Consider the following 22,395-nt stretch of genomic DNA (forward strand, 5'->3'; position numbering starts at 1 on the left):
GTTCCAGGCACCCACCAACCTCTGTGTAAAGAAATTTCCACGCATGTCTCCCTTTAATTTTCCTCCTCTCACTTTGAACTCATGACCCCTAGTAATTGAGTCCCCCACTCTGAGAAAAAGCTTCTTGCTATCCACCTTGTCTACACCCCTCATGATTTTGTAGACTTCAATCAGGTACCCCTCAATCTCTGTCTTTCTAATGAAAATAATCCTAATCTCCTCAACCTTTCTTCATAGCTAGCACCCTCCATGCCAGGCAACATCTTGGTGAACCTCCTCTGCACCCTCTCCAAAGCATCCACGTCCTTTTGGTAATGTGGCATCCAGAACTGTACACAGTACTCCAAATGTGGCCAAACCAAAGTCTTATACGACTGTAACATGACCTGCCAACTCTTGTACTCAATACCCCGTCCGATGAAGGAAACCATGCTGTATGTCTTTTTCACCAACCTATTGACCTGTGCTGCCACCTTCAGGGAACAATGGACATTTGGAACACTGCTGGCTACCTTTAACAGCCAGGCACTACTGGTCAAGTTTGTTTCCGGGTCCCTGGTTTAGCTGACACTGCTCAGGTAGAGGATCTGGAGCACAGCAGCACTTCCGTAACTTTTCTGTGTTCAGTATGGAGGTCCGAGTTCTGTGTATGGGAGCATTTTCAGGAAGCAGAAGTTACGTTGTAGCATGGCGATCATTGTGCGCTCATCTTAGAGTAATGCAGGCAGCGTATGAGGGATTGAGATTGACCAAGAATCAGTGATTAACGGTTTAAACTAGTGGGATGAGGGCAGTAGATGTACGCCTGTTTGCGATGTATCTACTAACTCAGCCCACTGGCGGGGAGTAACCCATTCCTTGTTACTTCAAAGCTTAGCTTACTGACATCTAAACCTTTGGCTTGTAACTCTTTTTCACCTCCCTTTTAAACTTAATACTGAATTAATTGACATTGTGATCACTATTTGCAAGACTGTATTGTATGGTCATTTTAAAATTTTATTCACTTATAGGTTGTGGGTTTTGCTGGCTAACCCAGAATTTATTGCCTGCCCCAAGCAGCCCTAGTGAAATTTCCATTGAGTTGCCTTCTTGAGCCGCTGCAATCCATGTGGTATAGGGAGAACCACAGTGCCATCAGGGAGGGAATTCCAGGAGATTGATCCGGTAACCGTGAAGAAATGGCCCCTAGGTGAAAATGGTCATGGGTTTGGAAGGTCGGAGATATCAAGAACTGCAGATGCCGGAGTCAGAGACGACACAGTGTGAGCTGGAGGAACTCAGCAGGCCAGGCAGTATCTGAGAAGCAGGAAAGTTGACATTAAGGGTCCCAACCCAAAATGTCAACTTTCTTGCTCCTCTGATGCTGCCTGACTTGATGGGTTTGGAAGGTGCTGTCTAAGAAGCCTTGGTGAGTTTCTGCAGTGCATCTTGTCGATGGTATGCACTGCTGCTACTGGCTGTTAGTGATGGAGGGAGTGGATACTTGTGGATGTGGTGCCAATCAAATGGCCTGTTTTCTCCTGGATGGCAGAACATAGATTAGGCCAGGGCTTTCCAAATTGCACAGTCAGGATCCTAAACAGGGTGTTGAGTCACGACTTTGGGTTCATAATCTCCAATGTAGCATTGGCCAACATCCTTCTCCCTTCAAGAAAGTGTGTTGCTGGAGCTGCATCATTTTATGTCAGGTCTTACCTGGGCAATTTTCCACAATGTCAGGCAGATGCCAATGTTCCATATAACTTGATAAGCTTCCCCAGTCAAAACCCAACTTTCTTAATCCGGAAATTTTTAGATAGAACAAAAGCCACAGTGTGTTTTTCAGGGAGGGGTTTGTGGTCAGTGGAATGGCGATGGGGGATGTCAGGGTGGGCCATTATTTCTGATTCCCCTACAATCTTATTGTGAAGCAATAAGATTTCACTCCAGAAAGACCTTCAGTGTCAAGTCCCCTTGTTCTGTATGCCCACCCACCCACCCTCCCCAGTAGCTTCGCTCCACCTTCCCTCTCTGTTAATTTGAACACTTTAGTTAGATCAACACACTATTATCTAAAGGCAAGGGAACACAAAGCACATTGATGAAGCCTGCCCTTAGTACATCCAGGAATCATTCTGGGGAATCTGTGCTGCACCCCATATCTCCAATATCTCCTTCCTGAGGTGTGGAGGCCAGAACTGAACCCAGAAGTCCAGATGGAGTCAAGCCTAAGCTTTCCACAATGGATACAGAACCCCTTTGGGTTTCAGCCCCCTTGCAATCCACACCGACATTCCTTTTACTTCTTTGATTGTGTTTGGTCCTGTCCATGAGCTTTTGTGCTTTCTGTACTCAGAGCCCTCAATCTCTCTGTCTGTCCACAGTTCCCAGCTTCTCCCCCTTTCAAAACGACTTGGATCAATCTTTCTTAGGAGCAGAGTAGATGAGATCCCAGTCCATGATGGATGCTCTTGTAGGACCTGGGTGGTGAGTCTCTGTCCAATTCCCTGTCGCTGATGTATTCAAACAGTGCTGCCTACCAACACCAATCAACTTCAGCATGTTTTTCTTTGTCACACTGTCTGATGCCATGAAGGCATTCTTGGGATATCGAAGCATCTCAGTCAGAGATGGTTCCAGACAAAAACAAGGTCTCCAGGGACATAATTGCTGATTTCCCATTTGCCAATGACTGTATATGAGCTGCAGACCGTGAGCTGGTCCTGTATTGTAGTACAAACAAGCTCTCCAATGTGACTTTCACAGTCTTACAATCAACTTAAAGAAAACTGGAGAAATGTCCAAGCCTGCTCCAGGCATACCCTCTTTTGATCCTGGCAGTAGAGGATAAGTTCACTTCTCTCAGTAGCACTCTCTTTCTCTCTCAAGCTGTCTACATTGAGAAACAAAGACATTTGCTAAAGCAGTGCAACTTTCAGCAGACTTTGAACATCAGCCTGGGAATGTAGAGGATTAAGTCTTTCTACCAAACCACAAGTCTAAAGGGCAATAGTCTTGCCAGTTCTGCTGAATGCATATTAAGACGTGGACTGTGTAATAGTACCATGCCAACAAATTCAACCACTTGCCCTTTCCTTACAGCTGCCTTTCAGAGTTTTGGAAGATTGGAGGGAAGGACAAACATCCACACCCAAACTGATACAGGCACAATGCAGACAGCCTGGTCACCAACTTACCAAAGCATATCTATGGAGAGCTTGGGTCTGGGCTACACTCTCAGAACGGTAAAAGGAGGGTGCTCTAAACGTCTCACCTTGGAGTTTTTATATCGACTGCAAGTTCTGGGAAGGGCACACCCAGGATCACTACACACAGCATAAGTGACTAAAAAAGATGCAGAAAATAAGCGAGCATGTTTCAAAGGCAGACAAACAAAGTGGGAGGGGGAGGGGCGTGGAGCTAGAAATCCCTAAACAGCAACTCATCAAAAGATCCATCACCTGAACTATTCTGGCCTGTTTGCAGCATGACCTCTGGGCACTGGTTGACCTCAACACCCACTGGAATCCCCAGAGGAGGAATACACTCATCTTCCTCTTGAGGGCAAATGAGTAGAATTGAAAAAGCTGAGACCTCAGTACAGACCACTACAATCTCCTTCTGCCACTAAACTACACTATCCTGACTCACTGTCTCCTACTTCTAATCCTATTTCTTACCCACTGGAAAAGGTTTCCATATGTTTCCATGTTTATGAAAAGTCTCTTGTGTGGAACTTTCTTGAATGTCTTCTGGAAGATCATATAAACCACATCTATCGACGTTCCCTTGTCTCTCACATCAGTGAGCGCTTTAAACAACGCAACCATGATCACCAAAGATGTCTGACCCTTTGTAAATCCACTCTAATGCTCTCTGAACAGGAAATATGTTCAGTTATTTTATCAGAATTTACTTGCAAAACTTTGGTAGTGTCTGCAAATTCTCTTTTGTATCCTCTTCTCAATGTTCTGCTGCTACTTATCTTTGTATTTCTATCAATCTGGGGGACTCTTTGCTGCCTTATGTCTTCATACAAACCCTTAGTTATGATTCTATACAGTTTCACATGTCCCTATGTTGTTCAATTACACATATAGAGTCTTGCCTTTTGAGAATGTGTGTACAGGTACTCTTTTAAATACTTCTTTAGACACGTCCCGTTTCTCATCTGTATTTCAGACCATCAATTGGGGGAGGTGCAGGTGTAGTGGACCAGCAAGCTAGAGGCCCAAGTTAATTCTCTGGGGATAGGAGTTCGAATCCTACCATGGCACCTGGGGCTCAAATTCAATGAATAAATGCAGAATTGAAAGCAAGCCATGGTGAGAGTGACCATTAAATGATCAGCCATTTTGTGTAAATACCTGTCTGGTTTGCTAATGCCCTTGAGAGCAAGAAATCAGCTAGCCTTGCTGAAATGGTTTCTGTGTGACTCCAGGCCCATAGCAATGTGGGCATTTTGAAAATGGTCTAGCAAAGCAGTTAGCCATGGGCAACCAATGAACTGAATTAGATTTATTGTCCCTGTCCTCAAATGAGTATAACGAAAAGTTTAAAAGCACTATCTCAGGTACAAGGTATTTAGGTAGATTTTTCAGTACAAGTTCTTAGCACAAAGAAAATTAGAAAAATAAAGAAATAAAAAATCCAGCATTGCTTCCTTGCTAGTGTTTCCCACGTCCCAAGAAAAAGTTATATCCTGCTTACTGTGGTGAACTTTATCCAATAACACTTGGTTCATGACTCATCCTCATAAACCTGATCACATCAGGGTCATCATTTGCTCCTTTCCCATTTATTGTTAATAAGGTGCTCTGAATTATTTCACCAAAATGAAACCTTTTTACCTCAATATTCATTTGTGTGACCTGCATCCAGCTTCGAGTGCGATCCCCATTAAATGAGCCAAGGAGGAATGCTGCAAGGCTCAATAATCAGGAGACAGCTAAAACCCAAGCAAGGAATTTTAACTCAACCACTTCTTTGCCAATCCAGGCAAAAGCAGTCACCTTTTTAACCCAACATTCACAGACACAAGGTCACTCAGCCGTGTCAGAGTGTACCTGCAGTTGAAGACTTGCCGGATGACCGTAGCGGTCTGCATCCCCGTTTCTGGTACAGGTCATTTGGGCCAGCTCTCTCAAGCGAGTACTCACTAAGCCAGCTCCCACTCAAGTGATGGCCAGCAAATGTGGAGAATGAACGTTTCATTGGGCTTCTGTCTTCCGTTGACTTCCAAGTCATAGAGGAACAACACACACCAGAGAAGAAGGGTTAGCAGCACTGAAATCACACATGCACTAACATGAGGTGTTTTAATAATAGACACATTATTGTTTGGCTGTGAGGTACTTTTCAGTTTTGGCTGGTATTTCTTGTCCTTTTATATAGTGAAGAATGCAACTTCTCACTTTCCCCACATCCTGCCCGTGTGCTGTTATTTCATCACCTACTCCCACCCAATCCTTTCAAAGGACTCTCTGTTCCTCCCCCAGCATTCCCATCTTCCACGATCTACAATCCAAAGGTACTATCACTTTGCATGATAACCTCTTTTTCAACACTTTACAACTTGAAGTGGCAGTAGCATCCTCTGCTTTTGTCTTTTTAAGTCAACTTCAAAGCATTTCCAATGCTCATAACCTACCATTTGATACAGGTGCCAGTACGCACTCTACTTTGGGTCACAGCCTGCCACAAAGTGAGACCAAGCCTTTGATCCCATCAGATAAATACATGAGACCAATCTTTAGCCCATTCGGGATCTGTTCTAAACTCAGAAGAGACAGTTAAATGGATGAACAATGTTAGTGAGGAGAGACAAGACAGGAAGGGATCTAATGTAATTGCCAGTGGAGAACGTCATTAATTTGGTTTTGATTTATTATTGTCACAGGTACTGAAATACAGTGAAAAGTATTGTTTTGCCAGCTGTAGGAAATACATAGAACATAGAACAGTACAGCACAGGAACAGGTCCTTTGGCCCATGATGTTGTGCTGAACATGATACCAAAGTAAATGAATTCCTTCTGCCCGCTCTTGGTCCATATCCCTCCATTCCTTGCATATTCACATGCTTATCCAGAAGTCTCTTAAATGCCCCTATTGTATCTGTCTCCACCACTGACCCCTTGTAGCATGTTCCACATTCCTACCGCTCTCTGTGTAAAACACTTGCCCTTCACATCTCCACTGAACATTTCCCCCTCATCTCAAATGTATGCCCCCCGAGGATCAAATATTTCAACTCTGGAGAAAAAAATTCTGACCTTATCTATGCATCTCACAATTTACCGGCTTTTATCAAGTCTCCCATCAGCTTGTGCTATTGCAGAGAAACAACCCAAGTTTTTCCTAGCATCTCATAGAATCATACAATCCCTACAGTGTGGAAACATGCAATTTGGCCCAACAATTTCACACTGCCCTCTTCGAACAGCATCCTACCCAGACTCATTCCCCATACCCCTGCATTTTCCTTGTCTAATCTACCTAATCTAAATGTCCCTGGGCACTATGGGCAATTTAGCATGGTCAATCCACCTACCCTGCACATCTTTGGACTGTGAGAGGAAATCCACACAGACATAGGGAGAATGTGCAAACTCCACACAGACAGTCGCCGAGGCCAGAATTGAACCTGGGTCTCTGGCACTGGCAGGTAGCAGTGCTAAACACTGAGCCACTGTGCTGCCCAAAAGCAGAGGCTACCACACAAGCCTCCTGTCAGAACACAGTGCAACTTGCAGCTACAGAATCCAACACAGTTGGTCAGTATGGGGATCAAACCAATGACCCTGGTGTTATTAGCTCCACACTCTAACCAGCTGAGCTAACCGACTGCCACAAATGTAGCTGGCGTATAGCTCATAGCCTCTTATCCCGGCCGCATCCTGGTAACCATCTTCTGCACCCTCTCCAAATCCTTCACATCTTTCCTGTAACGTGGCAACCAGAATTGAATGCAATACTCACGCATACACAGACACAGATGAGTTATTCATCCAAGTTATTTGTGTAGTCGCAGAAACATTGTTTTGGTCAAAAAAAAATCTGACCCCAGTTTAAAACATAGTCAGATTCTAAGCAAGACTTCACACCTAAAATACATTGTCTGACCTGAGATGTCACCTCTTGTATACATTGATAAAACCTTTAATTATTTCGGGACAATGGCTTAAAAGAAATCTGGATTTTACATTTTAATTAGTATTCTTCTTCCTAACTGATTAAACATTCAACAAGAGGCAGCCAGTTTTAATGTTATGAGATGTTAGGAATTGTCAATGCTGGAGAATCCGAGATAACAAGGCGTAGAGCTGGATGAACCTTCCAAGGGTTGTTATCTTTCTGCTTATAAGTTCTGTGACTTATACCCTCTCTCACACTATGCCTGAGGAAGGAGCTGAGCTCCAAAAGTTGACGTTTACAGATAAGCCAGTCCGACTGTTACCTGGTGTCCTGTGATTTTATACCTCACATAAGCATTTCAGGATAATAGAACCGGATGTTGAATGTAGTGTTTCAGCTACAGAGAAAAAAAAATCAATTCTAATATATGAGCAGGTGCATTCACAAGTCTGATAACAATGGGGAGGAAGCTGCTCCTGAATCTGTTGGTATCTGTTTTCAAACTTTTGTATCTTCTGCCCGATGGAAGAGGGTGGAAGAGAGTGTAACCAGAATGGGAGGGATCTTTGGTTATGTTGGCTGCTTTCACGAGGCAGGATCATTGAAGTTTTGTGCTTTACAAAAGGGACATGGAATACAGGGCATCAGATGTTGCTTTAGGATGTCTTGTTCTGGAAGGTGTAATAGAAACACTGCAAGCACACAGTAATTGTCATATCCACTGGGCATCAAGGATATCATTACTTATTTAGACATTACTTTCCTTTTCTCTTTAAGGAAATGGCTTTGCTGGACTTGTAAACTCACAGCAGAAGGGATATTATTAAACTGGAAAAGTTGCAAGGACATCACCAGGACTGGACGGCTTGAGTTATAAGGAGAAGCGACCTAGGCTGGGTTTTTTACCCCCTCGAGTGTTGGAGGCTGAGGGCTGACCTTATAGGGGTTTATAAAATCATTAGGGGGCAATAGATAAGATGAACAGCAGAGGTCTTTTCTCCACTTTAGTGGAGTCCAAAAACCACAGGGCATAAGTGTAAGATGAGAGGCGAAAGATTTAAAAGGGACTCGAGCAGCAAATTTTCTCCCAGACCATGGTGTGTTTGTGGAACGAGCTGACAGAGGATGTGGTAGATGAAGTTACACCATTTAAAAGACATTTGGACAGGTACATGAATAGGGAAGGTTTAGAGGGATATGGAGGCAAATAAGACTAGTTTAGTTTGGGAAACGCTGGACAGATTGTATTGAAGGGCCTGCTTCTGTGCTGTATGGCTCCATGAGCCCATGACTGACTGCTGACTACAGTCTGGAAGCCTCCAGCAGTAAAGTGGCAGAAGGACATGGCTGGTCAGAGGAGCCTGGTGGAAATTCACAACTGTTGGGCACATGGTACACTAACAAGACAAAGAAAGCACAGACTGTTAGTCTCCGAGACCGCAACATTAACAAAAGCAACATATCGAAGTGATTAAAAGTATATTGGCCAGACAGATAGAAAACCTCCACTAACCATTACATGTGGAAGCAGAAATAGGCCATTAGACCATCAAGTCTGTGGTCTGTGAGATCATGTCTGCTCTGAAAATCCATCCTGCTTTCCTGCTTTTCCCTATAACCCCCAATTCTCTCACTGAAATAAAATCTATCGCAGTCTTGATTATACTTTACGACTCTACCTTGAAAGCCCTCTGTGGTGAAGAATTCCACAGATTAACTACACTCTGAGAGAAGAAATTCCTCTTCATCACTGTCATAAATGTGTCACCCTCTGGTCCCGGTCTCTCCCACAAGGGGAAACAACCTCTCTGCATCTACCCTGTCATGTCCCCTCAGATTCATGTATGTTTCAATAAGATGCCTCTCATTCTTCTAAATTGTCAGTGAGTACAGGCCTAATTTATTCAATCACTCCTCATAAGATAGTCCCTCTATACCTGGGATCACTCTAATGAACCTTCTCTGGAAGTGAATGCCTGTGTATCTTACCTTCGATAAGGAGAACAAAACTACGCACAGTTTTCCAGCTGAGGTCTGACCAGTGCCTTTGATAATATGAGCAAGACATCCCTATTTTTGTACCCATTCCCTTTGAAGTAAAGGCCAACATTCCAACTGCCTCCTCTATTACTCACCGAGCTTGGATGTTAGCTTTTTGTGACTCATGCATTAGGACTCCCAGATCTCTTTGTTCTGCAGCTTTCTGCCATGTTACTCTATTTAAATGATTGTTAGCCCATGGTTTTTCCTGCCAAAGTGCATAACTTCACGTTCATATCAACAATTCAAGCTTTCCCAAATCTTTCGTTGGAACTTTTCTCTCAATCCTGTTTCACACATTGTTACAGGCACTGAGACAGGCAGACAGACAGACTAGGCCGCAACTTTCCCCCCACAGTGGTCGAGAACGCCCTTGACCGTGTCTCCCGCATTTCCCGCAACACATTCCTCACACCCCGCCCCCGCCACGACCGCCCAAAGAGGATCCCCCTCGTTCTCACACACCACCCCACCAACCTCCGGATACAACGCATCATCCATCGACACTTCTGCCATCTACAATCCGACCCCACCACCCAAGACATTTTTCCATCCCCTCCCCTGTCTGCTTTCCGGAGAGACCACTCTCACCGTGACTCCCTTGTTTGCTCCACACTGCCCTCCAACTCCACCACACCCGCACCTTCCCCTGCAACCGTAGGAAATGTTACACTTGCCCCCACACCTCCTCCCTAATCCCTATCCCAGGCCCCAAGATGACTTTCCACATTAAGCAGAGGTTCACCTGCACATCTGCCAATGTGGTATACTGCATCCACTGTACCCGGTGTGGCTTCCTCTACATTGGGGAAACCAAGCGGAGGCTTGGGGACCGCTTTGCAGAACATCTCCGCTCGGTTCGCAATAAACAACTGCACCTCCCAGTCGCAAACCATTTCCACTCCCCCTCCCATTCTTTAGATGACATGTCCATCATGGGCCTCCTGTAGTGCCACAATGATGCCACCCGAAGGTTGCAGGAACAGCAACTCATATTCCGCTTGGGAACCCTGCAGTCCAATGGTATCAATGTGGACTTCACCAGCTTCAAAATCTCCCCTTCCCCCACCGCATCCCAAAACCAGCCCAGTTCGTCCCCTCCCCCCACTGCACCACACAACCAGCCCAGCTCTTCCCCTCCACCCACTGCATACCAAAACCAGTCCAACCTGTCTCTGCCTCCCTAACCTGTCCTTCTTCTCACCCATCCCTTCCTCCCACCCCAAGCCGCACCTCCATCTCCTACTTACTAACCTCATCCCACCTCCTTGACCTGTCCGTCTTCCCTGGACTGACCTATCCCCTCCCTACCTCCCCACCTATACTCTCCTCTCCACCTATCTTCTTTTCTCTCCATCTTCGGTCTGCCTCCCCCTCTCTCCCTATTTATTCCAGAACCCTCACCCCATCCCCCTCTCTGATGAAGGGTCTGGGCCTGAAACGTCAGCTTTTGTGCTCCTGAGATGCTGCTGGGCCTGCTGTGTTCATCCAGCCTCACATTTTATTATCTTAGACAGACTAGGCCCCTGTATTTTCCAAGCTTCCGGACCACAAACAGGTCGAGTTTAATTTTAAGAAAGTTTGGGTATTCTTTTCCCCACAAAACCCCACTGTTGTTTGTGCAAAGTCAGTTGTTAAAGTGGGGCTACAGAAGTTCTATCTGAAAACGTTATCCAGGAGAGTTATTTATTCTTGCATTTAGTCCTGGAGTGGTGTTAAATATGCCAAGTAATTTATGTGAGTGTTAGCCTCTAGAGCCCAGTGAGAGGGATGGGGCGAGCAAGGGCAGGAACAGAGAGCAGAGGTCAACTACAGAACCAGGGTAGAAGGGAGTTGAGGGGGGCTGAAGGCTTCCTGCAACGAGAAGTTAAATTCCACAGGAGTACAACTGGCTGAGAGTTGACAACAGTGTTGGTCAGGTTTATTTTTCAGGCAAACACAAGCACATCAGGTTTCAAGAAAACTTATACTGTTGTCGCTGATTCAGAGATAGTAGCAACTGCCAATGCTGGAGAATCCGTAATAACAAGGTGTAGAGCTGGATGAACACAGCAGGCCAAGCAGCATCAGAGGAGCAGGAAAGCTGACGAAGATGGGTCTAAGCACGAAATGTCAGCCTTTCTGCTCCTCTGGTGCTGCTTGGCCTGCTGCATTCATCCAGCTCTACACCTTGTTATCTCCGTCATTGCTGTTGTTTCGTTTGTGCAAATCTGAGTGTTGGCCTGGAGTTTTACTTTCTATTGCTGCTGATGTGGCATTGATGGACTGATTCATGAGGTCAAAACCAAAAATCTACAAATAGCAGAGGGGCTTTGATCATTTAATGCTGCCTGGTGAGTGGTGATTTAATATGAAGTTTGGGACTTAGGCAGGGGAAAAACAATGGGCTAACTGTCATATAAATGGAGAAACACTGCAGAAAGCTACAGAACAGAGGGATTGGGGAGTCCTAATGCATGAATCACAAAAATCACTAACATCCAAGCCCAGTGAATTATGGAAACGGTAAATGGAGTGTTGGCCTTTACTTCAAAGGGAATGAGGTGCAAAAATAGGGATGTCTTGCTAATATTATCAAAGGCCTCAGCTGGAAAACTGTGAGTAGTTTTGTTCTCCTTATCAAAGGTAAGATACAACAGTATTCAATTCCAGAGAAGGTTCATTACAGTGATCCCAGTTATGAAAGGACTGTCTTATGAGGAGAGGTTGAGTAAGTTAGGGCTGTACGCACTTAGAATTTAGAAGAATGACAGGCATCATTGTTGAACCATAAACTGATGAGTAGTTCTGATGTCGAGTTGGCAGAGACCATTCCCTCAGGTTATGGAGAGATTGATGAAGGGTATCAGGAATTTACCAAGAACAGGAGACATGCCTTCACATTACTGTTGTGAACCAGAGAAAGAAGCATAGACACTAGTTTGGATAAAGGCAGGAAACAGAAGTTACCTCAGACTCCAGCTCCAGTCGTGGCATTGACACAGCCCGTCCTTGGTTTTCGATGGGGAGGTAATGGTTGTTGTGGGGATATTCCAATTTTCCTTTCTCTAGATCCTAGCACACCGTAAATTAAAGATGCACAGCCAGATTAATGCAACATACGTCACCAACAACTATATATGTAGTACCTCTCCAAATCAATGGTCAGACCACATTTGAAGTATTCAGTTCGGTTCTGAGCACCTTGTTTAAGGAAGGATGTTAAAACCCTATGGACAATTTACAGGAGATTTGCAAGAATGAGGCCAGGAATGAGGGAATGTGGACACAAGAAAAGATTGGGGTTATTTTCCTTGGAGCAGAGAAGATGAAGAGGTGATCTTATTAAGGTGTTCAAACTCATGGATAATTTTGATAGATTAAATGATATTCTGTTTGCACTAGTTGATACGTCTGTAACTTAGGGTTGACAATTTCAAGGTTGTCTGCAAGAGAGCTAGGAGTGAGATGAGGAGAAACGTGTTTATTCAAAGAGTTGTTAGGATTTGGAATGTGGTCCCTGGGAGAGTGATTGAGGTTGGTTCCATAAGAGGTTTCAAAAGAGAGCTGAATATATATTTGAAGGTGATGAGGTTAGAGGCCTATGGAGATAGGGCTGGAGAATGGGACTAACTGGGTGGCTCTTTCTGGAGCCAGTACAGACACAATATGTCAAATGGCCTGCTTCTGCCCTGTAAAGTTCTACTACAACCTGACCAGAAACCTCACTTCCTATTATCACATTTCTGTGTTACCCCTGAAAATATCAAGGTAAATGTTTTTAATGGGAAAACCCTGTGAAGAACTGGAAACAATCCTTATTTGTCACTGACTATATTTCTGAAACAGCTTTGGCTCCCAATTCTTTTTTCAGTAACTGACATTTCTGTATGTAATGACTGAATCTACCCAGTGAATTTGAGTTTTAAAATATATTCCTTCAGTTACTTCCTGGCCTCAGCTTGTCAGAGACAGCTGAAGATCCATGTGATTTGATGTTGTTAGGGGAAACTTTAGACCCAATCTCTACAGTCTCTGAGCATGTGTACCTTGCACAGTGAATTGGCACATGATCTGTGCACGAACAGGATTTGGCCATGGAAATGGTTTGGAAAATGCTGGAAAACTGCCTTTTCCAGAAGACTTTGAAACACCCTCGCAAAATTGAATCCTTAAACCCTAGTTAGATTCATAGAACATAGAACATCGAACATTACAGCACAGTACAGGCCCTTCGGCCCTCGATGTTGTGCCGACCTGTCATACCGATCTCAAGCCCATCTAACCTACACTATTCCATGTACGTCCAATGACGACTTAAAAGTACCTAAAGTTGGCGAATCTACTACCGTTGCAGGCAAAGCGTTCCATTCCCTTACTACTCTCTGAGTAAAGAAACCACCTCTGACATCTGTCCTATATCTTTCACCCCTCAATTTAAAGCTATGCCCCCTCGTGCTCGCTGTCACCATCCTAGGAAAAAGGCTCTCCCTATCCATCCTGTCTAACCCTCTGATTATTTTATATGTTTCAATTAAGTCACCTCTCAACCTTCTTCTCTCTAATGAAAACAGCGTCAAGTCCCTCAGCCTTTCCTCGTAAGACCTTCCATCCATACCAGGCAATATCCTAGTAAATCTCCTCTGCACCCTTTCCAAAGCTTCCACATCCTTCTTATAATCCGGTGACCAGAACTGTATGCAATATTCCAATTGTGGCCGCACTAGAGTTTTGTTCAGCTGCAGCATAACCTCATGGTTCCGGAACTCGATCCCTCTATTAATAAAAGCTTTTTGCCTTCTTAACAGCCCTGTCAACCTGGGTGGCAACTTTCAAGGATCTGTGTACATGGACACCGAGATCTCTCTGCTCATCTACACTACCAAGAATCTTACCATTAGCCCAGTACTTTGCATTCCGGTTACTCCTACCAAAGTGCATCATCTCACACTTGTCCGCATTAAACTCCATTTGCCACCTCTCAGCCCATCTCTGCAGCTTATCTATGTCTCCCTGCAACCGAGAGCATCCTTCGTCACTAACCACAACTCCACCGACCTTAGTGTCGTCTGCAAATTTACTAACCCATCCTTCTACGCCCTCATCCAGGTCATTTATAAAAATGACAAACAGCAGTGGACCCAACACCGACCCTTGCGGTACACCACTAGTAACTGGTCTCCAGGATGAACATTTCCCATCAACTACCACCCTCTGTCTTCTTTCAGCAAGCCAATTTCCGATCCAAATTGCTATATCTCCCACAATCCCATTCCTCTGCATTTTGTACAATAGCATTCCTACAGTGTAGAAAGAGGCTATTTGGCCCATTGAGTTTGTACTAACACTCTGAAGACCATCCCTTCCACCCATTCTATCCACATAACCCCACACACCATGGCGAATCCACCCAGCCTGCACATCTCTGGGGGCACTATGAAGTAATTTAGTCTGGCCAATCCACCTAACCTGTACATCTTTGGAATGTGGCTGAAAACTGGAGCATCAGAGAAAACCCACACAGACACGGGGCGACTGTGCACACAGACAGTCACCCGAGGGTGGAATCAAACCTGGGCCCCTGCTAACCAGAGCCACCATGCTGAAAATTACGAATGAATGTTTTATACAGTGGATTGATCAGACAATTATCTTTTGTGAATTGCACTGTGCTTGACACTGAATATAAGGACATGCTAACGTAGAAAGGATTGTTGAAAATGTAATTATCAAGAAGGTCCTCCAAACAATTTATTGACTTTAAGGAATTTTTGTTTCAAACTCAGCAACCTGCACATTCACAGATTTCAAAGTGCTGTCAATTTTGATCTGCTTTTGAAATGCTGGGCTGAAAATTCATTGAAAATGCTTTCTTTGCTTGGGGGCTCATGACTTGTGATCTCCCTAAGCATGAAGCCAGCAAATACACCTCCCTGTGTTCCAGTTTAAATAATTCTGGGTGGTTTGAGGGGGTGGGGATGGTATTAGTGTGTAAGATGGACATGGGGGTTAGGGGAAGAGAGGTTGCTAAACATATAGCCAGGCTGTGAGGGGGGGGAGGCGGTGGTAAGACGGGAGAACAGACAGTGGCTTTTTCTCCCCACCATTCCCTGACCTTGCTCCCTTCTCTTCCCAAACATCCACACTCCCCCACCACCCACCCCACCCCAGACTTGTCTCTCCCCCTCCAGGACCTCCTTTCTATCCATCCCCTGATCTCCTGCCCTCCTGATCAGTCCTCCCCCGGGGCAGGGATGGGGTGGGAGATCACATAGAATTCATTTTACTGCAGCCCCTGAACCCCCATCCTGAACTGTCTCTCCTCACCACCTCCACCTCCCAAAGCTGGCATTTGGTTTCCTCCACTGATGCTAAATTTGCCCCTACCCCACCCAAACCCCCTAATGCTCTGTCTGTCTTCCCTTTCATCTTCCCACCTTGGTGACTCAGTGGTGATAGCAACACAGTCTAATCTTCAATCAACAATGGTAATGTCATCAGACTCAGTGGGCATTCAAAGACACTGTATAGCCCACAATTCCCTGCAGCATACTCAGCTGATCCCAGTTGTGTACCCTGATCTGCTCTGATCTCGAATTCCAATGCCTGCTGATTCCTTACCCTTAGCCGTTGGTCACGAAATTCGTCTGCTTGCCGTGCTGACGTCCTGCTATGCTGGAACATAATCGACGGGGGCAAGGGCACCAGGGGGGCAAACTCACTTCTGCTATCCCTGTGAGGAGCATTGGAATGAAAGACAATGTTTGATGCAGTGCCACTCACAACCTCAGGCCGTGCCGAATCATTTGACAGAAAATGAGCTGCTTCAGAGGGTGGTCCCTATTTTATGCTAAGAAACTGCACAGGTTATTTCCTAATAATGACAATTCCCAAAAGCAGCAATGTCAGAATAACTGGGCAATCTGCTGTTTGAGGAATTAAGGACATGGGGAAGTACACATACGCCATTGTTTGGAAAGTGTCTTTGGATCTCGTACATGGGAAGACAGAAGGACCATCTCAGAGACAGTCTTTCCGACAGTGCGGCACTCCCTCAGTACTGACCCTCTGACGGTGCAGCACTCCCTCAGTACTGACCCTCCGAGAGTGCGGCACTCTTTCAGCACTCATCCTCCAACAGTGCGGTGCTCCGTCAGTACTGACCCTCTGACAGTGCAGCACTCCCTCAGCACTAACCCTCCGACAGTGCAGCACTCCCTCGGTACTGCACTGCATTTTTAGCCTGGATGAAGTTCTCATGTCTCTGGACTGAGGCATGAAGCCGCAACAGTGTGAATCTGGGGACAGGGTGCTCTCACTGAGGCCCACCTGACAGTCCCATTCATTAACAGGTTTTTCTGATTTTGCTTTTGCATTACTTCACAGGCTGAGGGCGTTGTTGACTTGGCAGCATTTATTGTCCATCCTGAATTGCCTAGAGGGTAGTTAAGAGTCAACCACATTGCTGTGGGTCTGGAGTCACATGTCGGGCAGACCAGGTAAGAATGGCAGCTTTCCTTCCCTCAAGGACATTAGTGAACTACATGTGCTTTTCCAACAATTGACATTGATGAGGTTGTAGACCTGCTCACCCATCCAGTGGGTTTGGTTGCAAATGTTTTTCACCCTTCTAGGTAACATCGCCAGTGTGCCTCCAGTGAAGCACTGGTATTCTGTTCCACTTGTTATTTATATGTGATAACAAGGTGTAGAGCTGGATGAACACAGCACGCCAAGCAGCATCAGAGGAACAGGACGGCTGACGTTTTGTGCCTAGGCTCTTCTTCCATTTCTGAAGGAGGGTCTAGGCCTGAAACATCAGCCTTCCTGCTCCTCTGATGCTGCTTGGCCTGCTGCGTTAATCCAGCTCTACACCTTGTTATCTCAGATTCTCCAGCATCTGCAGTTCCCACCATCTCTGCATTTATATGCCTCAGCTTTTTGGGATGGTTCGTATTACTTCCGGCTCTGTTTCTGAGTGGTTTGTTCACAGGAAATAATTCGATGTGTTTGTTGATGGAGTTCCAGTTGGAATATCAGGCCTCCAGGAATTCCCTGGTGTGTCTCTGTTTGGCTTGTGTGATTATGGACGTGTTGTCCCAGTCGAATCCGTGTCCCTCTTTGTCAGTGTGTAGTGAGACAAGTGAGAATTGGTCGTGTCTCTTGGTGGCCAGTTGGTGTTCGTGTATCCTTATTGTCAATTTTCTCCTGGTTTGGCCTATGTAGTATTTCTCACAGTCCTTCCACGATATTTTGTATATTGCACTGGTTTTGCCACAAACCAAGGCATGTGGGACAGAACACCAACGCTTCACCAGAGGCGTGGTGACCATGTTACCTAGCAAGATGACAAAATATCTGCAACCAAATCCAACCTCATTCACAACCCGAGCTACAAATGTTCTCAAAAACTTTGAATTGACCACAGTTTCACGATCATCATTAAACTCATAATTCCACATTTTTTTTTTACTGAATTCAACTTCTACCATCTACTGTTGTATGATTTGAGCCCATGAACTGGGTTTCTGAATTGACAGACCACTAGGCCATTAGAAGGCAAGCAGCTTTGACTCTCACTCAGGAGCAGACAGATTGACAAAGACAGTTCGTCACAATGAGAAAAGGTCTTCCTGCAGCATTTCTCCAAGGGAACACAGCTCTGACCCTGGAACCCACCTGACAACAGGCTCAACCAAAACAGGCTGAGTGGCCTGTGGTGGTAGAGGGGTGATTGGGCCCAGGAGACATTGGGAAATGGTGTGGAGGGTGGGGTGAAGGGGATAGTCAGGAGTTGATAAGGAGGTGGGATGGTCACCAAGTGAGTGTATGGTGTGAAGGGTCAGGAGTGGAGCAGAGATATATTGAGGAATTGAGTAAGTGGGCAAAGAGTTGGGAAATGGTGTATAATCTGGAATAAGGTTTGTTTATTTTGGGAGGGAGAACAAAATGACAAGATATTACCTAAATGGAAAGAAGTTGCAGAAAAGCTGCAACATCAGGGACTTGAGGGTACTTGTGCACAGAACACCAAAAGGTCAGGGCAGTGGACTTTAAAAAAGTATTTGACAAGTTCCTTCATGGTAGACTGGTCCAGGAGATTAAGTCACATTGGATGCACACCGAGTTGGCAAGATGGATACAAAATAGGGTAACAAAGTGTGAAGCTGGATGAACACAGCAGGCCAAGCAGCATATCAGGAGCACAAAAGCTGATGTTTTGGGCCTAGACCCTTCGTCAGAGAGCATCTCTGACGAAGGGTCTAGGCCCAAAACATCAGCTTTTGTGCTCCTGATATGCTGCTTGGCCTGCTGTGTTCATCCAGCTTCACACTTTGTTACCCTATTTTGTATCCATCTCTGAGAGCATCTCTGACGAAGGGTCTAGGACCAAAACGTCAGCTTTTGTGCTCCTGAGATGCTGCTTGGCCTGCTGTGTTCATCCAGCTCCACACTTTGTTATCTCTGATTCTCCAGCATCTGCAGTTCCCATTATCTCTGGATACAAAATAGGCTTAGTCATAGAAGACAGGGGTGGTTATGGAGTGGTGTTTTTCTGGCTGGACATCTGTGACCACTGGTTTTCTACAAGGATCAGTGCCAGGACCTAAACTGTTTAAAATACATATGATTAATTTGGATAAAAATGTAGGTGGTATGACGTTTGCAGACAACACAAAAATTGGTGGAGTGGTGGATAGTGAGGAAAGTTACTAAAAGATAAAGCAGGATAGAGATCAGTTTCAAAAGTGGGCAAAGAAATACAGATGGAGATAAGTGTGAGTTGTATTTTGGGAGGTCAATTGCAAGAGGAAAGTATACAATTCACATCAGGGGTATCAGGAGCATTGTACAGAGAGACCTCGGGGTGCAAGTCTATAGCTCCCTAAAAGTCAAAACAGAAGTGGATAAGGTGTTAAAGAAGGTCTATGGCATGTTGGCCTTCATCGGTCGGGGCATTGAGGATAAAAGCTGGCTAGTCATGTTATAAAACTTTAGTTCGGCCACATTTTGCAGTTCTGGTTGCCATGTGGAGGATTTGCAGAGGGTGTAAAAGAGACTTACCAGGATGTTGCCAGGATTGGAGAACTTAATAGATAAGGAGAGGTTGGACAAACTTGGATTGCTTTCACTATAGCGTTGCAGGCTGAGGGTTAAACTTGATACAAGTATACAAAATTATGAGAGGCATGGATAGGGCAGATAATCAGAGCCTCTCTCTCAGTATGAGAATGTCAAATACTAGGGAGTACAGGTTTAAGGGAGATGCGAAAGGCTTAAGGGAGATGTGCGAGGTAATTGTTTTTACAAACTGCTTGGTTAAGTGCCTAGAATATGCTGCCAGGTGAGGTAGCAATGCTTAAGAGGTATTTAGACAGAGACATGAGCAGGCAGTGCATAGAAGGATATGGCCCATGTGCAGGCAGATGGGATTAATTTAGGATGGCATCAGGATTGGCACAGACATGGTGGGCAGAAGGACCTGATCCTGTGATGTCGTATCTTCTAAGACTTACTGAACTATACAAGGTGCTGATGAAACCACATCTGGAGGACCGTGAGCAGTTTCGGTCCATTATTTAAGGAAAGTTATCATTTCACTGGTGGCAGTTCAGAGACGATCCCTGGTCTGGACGCACTGTCATATCAGCAATGGCTAAACAAGTTGGGACTCTGCTCATTGGAGTGTAGAAGAATGAGAGGTGATCTCATTGAAACATTTAGGATTCTTAAGGGGCTTGAAAGGGTCAATACTGAGAGGATGTTTCCCCTAATGGGAGAACCGAGGACCAGAGGGTATAGTTTCAGTATAAAGATGTGCCAGTTTAGACTGAGATGAAGAGGAATTTCTTTTCTCAGAAGGTAGATTGTCTTTGGAACTCCTTGCCACAGGGAGCTATGGCGGAATGTCCTTGTGTATTTTTAAGGGTGATATTCTTGATTAGTTGGGAATCAAGAGCCATAGGGAAAATGCAGGAAAGTGGACACGAGGAGTTTCAAAACAACTGCAATCTTATTGAATGGCACAGCAGCTTGAGGGGCCGAATGGCTTCAGGCTGTTCCCATTTCTTAGGATTTCATCGTCAGGACTGGGGCAGTGGGTCACAAGTGGGGGGAGTGGGATGGAGGATGAGGAGCGAGGTGGAGGATGAGGAGCGAGGTGGAGGATCAGGAGCAGTGCAGAGGGTCAGGAGTAGTGACTGGGTAAGTGTGGTAGAAGGGCAGGAGGGCGGAGTGAGGTGGAGAGTAGTGACTGGGTGGAGGGTGAGGAGGGGGGAGTGGTCGGAGGGTGAGAAGTGGGGGACTGAGCAGACGGTGGGGAGTGGGCAGAGGATGAGGAGTGGGCGAGTGGGTGGAGGATGAGGAGTGCAGGAATGGGCGGAGGGTGAGGAGTGCCAGTCACCATAAGAATGACAGTTAAGGTGGCAATTGGTCATGATAGAATGGAATACGTGAACAGTCACGATGGGCTGAATGGCCTCCATCTCCCTGTGGGTGATAAGGAGGTGCCGATATGAGCCTGAGTGAGCTAAAACAAGATGTTCGACAGTGGTAGTCAGCCGCTTGAACAGAATCCTTCTCTATATCTTAATGCTGGTTCTTTCTGCACTGTCTGAGACACTGTCATCATGTGGAACTTACATGTCATGGCCCATGTCTGAGTGTAGAAAAGGCAGTGCTTTGGTACTGGAGATAATCTGCGGAGGCAGAGATGAAGCTTCCATTCGCTGGAACATCGGCGTTCGACTCTAAACAAAGAACAAATTTACAATTGCTCCTTGTTGCAGAGAACATAGTCCAGAAAACACCGCACCATGGCTCATCTTGCTGTGAAAACCCAACACAGAACTTGCACTAACAACAAACATTCCCACCCTCTCCCTTTGTTCCCTGCTCCCTTGTGTTTCTTCAGTTGTAAGAGCTGGACCCAGAAATGGGACTTAGACCAACAATTTACCAACTGACTTAAAATCCAGTGTTAACCCATGTCAGTGTCTAAATTACAGCGGGCTAAATGGTCCATACATTGTATGATTGTGCCAAGTGCCTGACATTTGCTATTCAACACAATGGATGGGTAGAGATTCCTCATAATCAATTTTGATTTGATTTAATTTGATTTATTATTGTCGTATGTACCAAGGCACAGTGAAAAGTTCGGTTTTGCATGCAGTACAGGCAGGTCATACAATACAAACTGCATTAGGATAATACAACACAGCAAAGATTACAATGTTATAGCCGCAGAGAAGGTGCACAAAAAGGGACATCAACATTAAGTTTAAAATTTGAGAGGTCCATTCAGTAGCCTAATAACAACGGGGCAGAAAATGTTCTTGAATCTGAGATAATGGGAACTGCAGATGCTGGAGAATCAGAGATAACAAAGTGTGGAGCTGGATGAACACAGCAAGGCAAGCAGCATCTTAGGAGCACAAAAGCTGACATTTTGGGCCTAGACTCTTCATCGGAAAAAAGTGATGAAGGGCCTAGGCCTGAAACGTCAGCTTTTGTGTTCCTAAGATGCTGCTTGGCCTGCTGTGTTCATCTAGCTCCACACTTCGTTATCTCCAATGTTCTTGAATCTGTTAGCTTATGTGTTCAAGCTTTTGTATCTTCTGCCCAACAGAAGAGATTGGAAGAGATTAGAAGTGGGCTGCTGGGAGGGGTCTTTTATGATGTTGACTGCCTTCCTGAGGCAGTATAGATGGAGTCAGTGGATGGAAGGTTGGCCGGTGAGGGACCGGGCCGTGTTCACAACGCTCTGTGTTCAATATAAGCAATACATGACATGGGCTATATACTGTCTTGGGAGGTAGGAATGCTACAAAATGTATCTACCATTCTCACCCGAATTCACACCTGCCAAACCCAGATCCTGAATTCCCATTCCAACTGAAACTACACTGCCACATCCAATCCCTATCCCATTTGGCCCAGGGTATCTGTGCTATCTAGTTTGTTGCTTTAGTTAGGATCAGTGTGGTATTGGTGACTCACGGACAGTACCTGCTCCTCCTGCAGCTGTTGGTATTTTTTGGTTTTACTCTGTTTGTAGTAATCCATGATCATCATGGCAGCATAGATTTTGCCGATTGTAAGGTCAGTGGCTGGAGAACAGAAAGGGTTAGTTACTCCTGAGGTCTCACCCACACACTGAAATTGAATTGAATTAGTTTTGTTGTTGCATGAGGACAGTGAAAAGTTTACAAGTTGCCACGTACAGCACCAGCTCAGGTACAAAGGTACCTAGGTA

At 45.2% G+C, this 22,395-nt stretch overlaps 1 protein-coding gene across 1 annotated transcript in view; it reads right to left on the reverse strand.

Annotated features, from left to right (window-relative positions):
* Window positions 1–22,395, reverse strand: part of LOC125456615 (probable voltage-dependent R-type calcium channel subunit alpha-1E) — a 714,016-nt gene that overhangs the window by 16,473 nt on the left and 675,148 nt on the right. Inside the window, exons 43-47 of the mRNA XM_059647713.1 lie at window positions 22,149–22,249; window positions 20,781–20,887; window positions 15,759–15,870; window positions 12,108–12,212; window positions 5,049–5,217 (exon numbers count right to left, since the gene is read on the reverse strand). Coding sequence (XP_059503696.1) covers window positions 5,049–5,217; window positions 12,108–12,212; window positions 15,759–15,870; window positions 20,781–20,887; window positions 22,149–22,249 — 594 coding nt within the window. The remainder of the gene's footprint in view (window positions 1–5,048; window positions 5,218–12,107; window positions 12,213–15,758; window positions 15,871–20,780; window positions 20,888–22,148; window positions 22,250–22,395) is intronic.

This window comes from Stegostoma tigrinum, chromosome 8, assembly GCF_030684315.1.
Source record: "Stegostoma tigrinum isolate sSteTig4 chromosome 8, sSteTig4.hap1, whole genome shotgun sequence".
Classification (NCBI taxonomy): domain Eukaryota; kingdom Metazoa; phylum Chordata; class Chondrichthyes; order Orectolobiformes; family Stegostomatidae; genus Stegostoma; species Stegostoma tigrinum.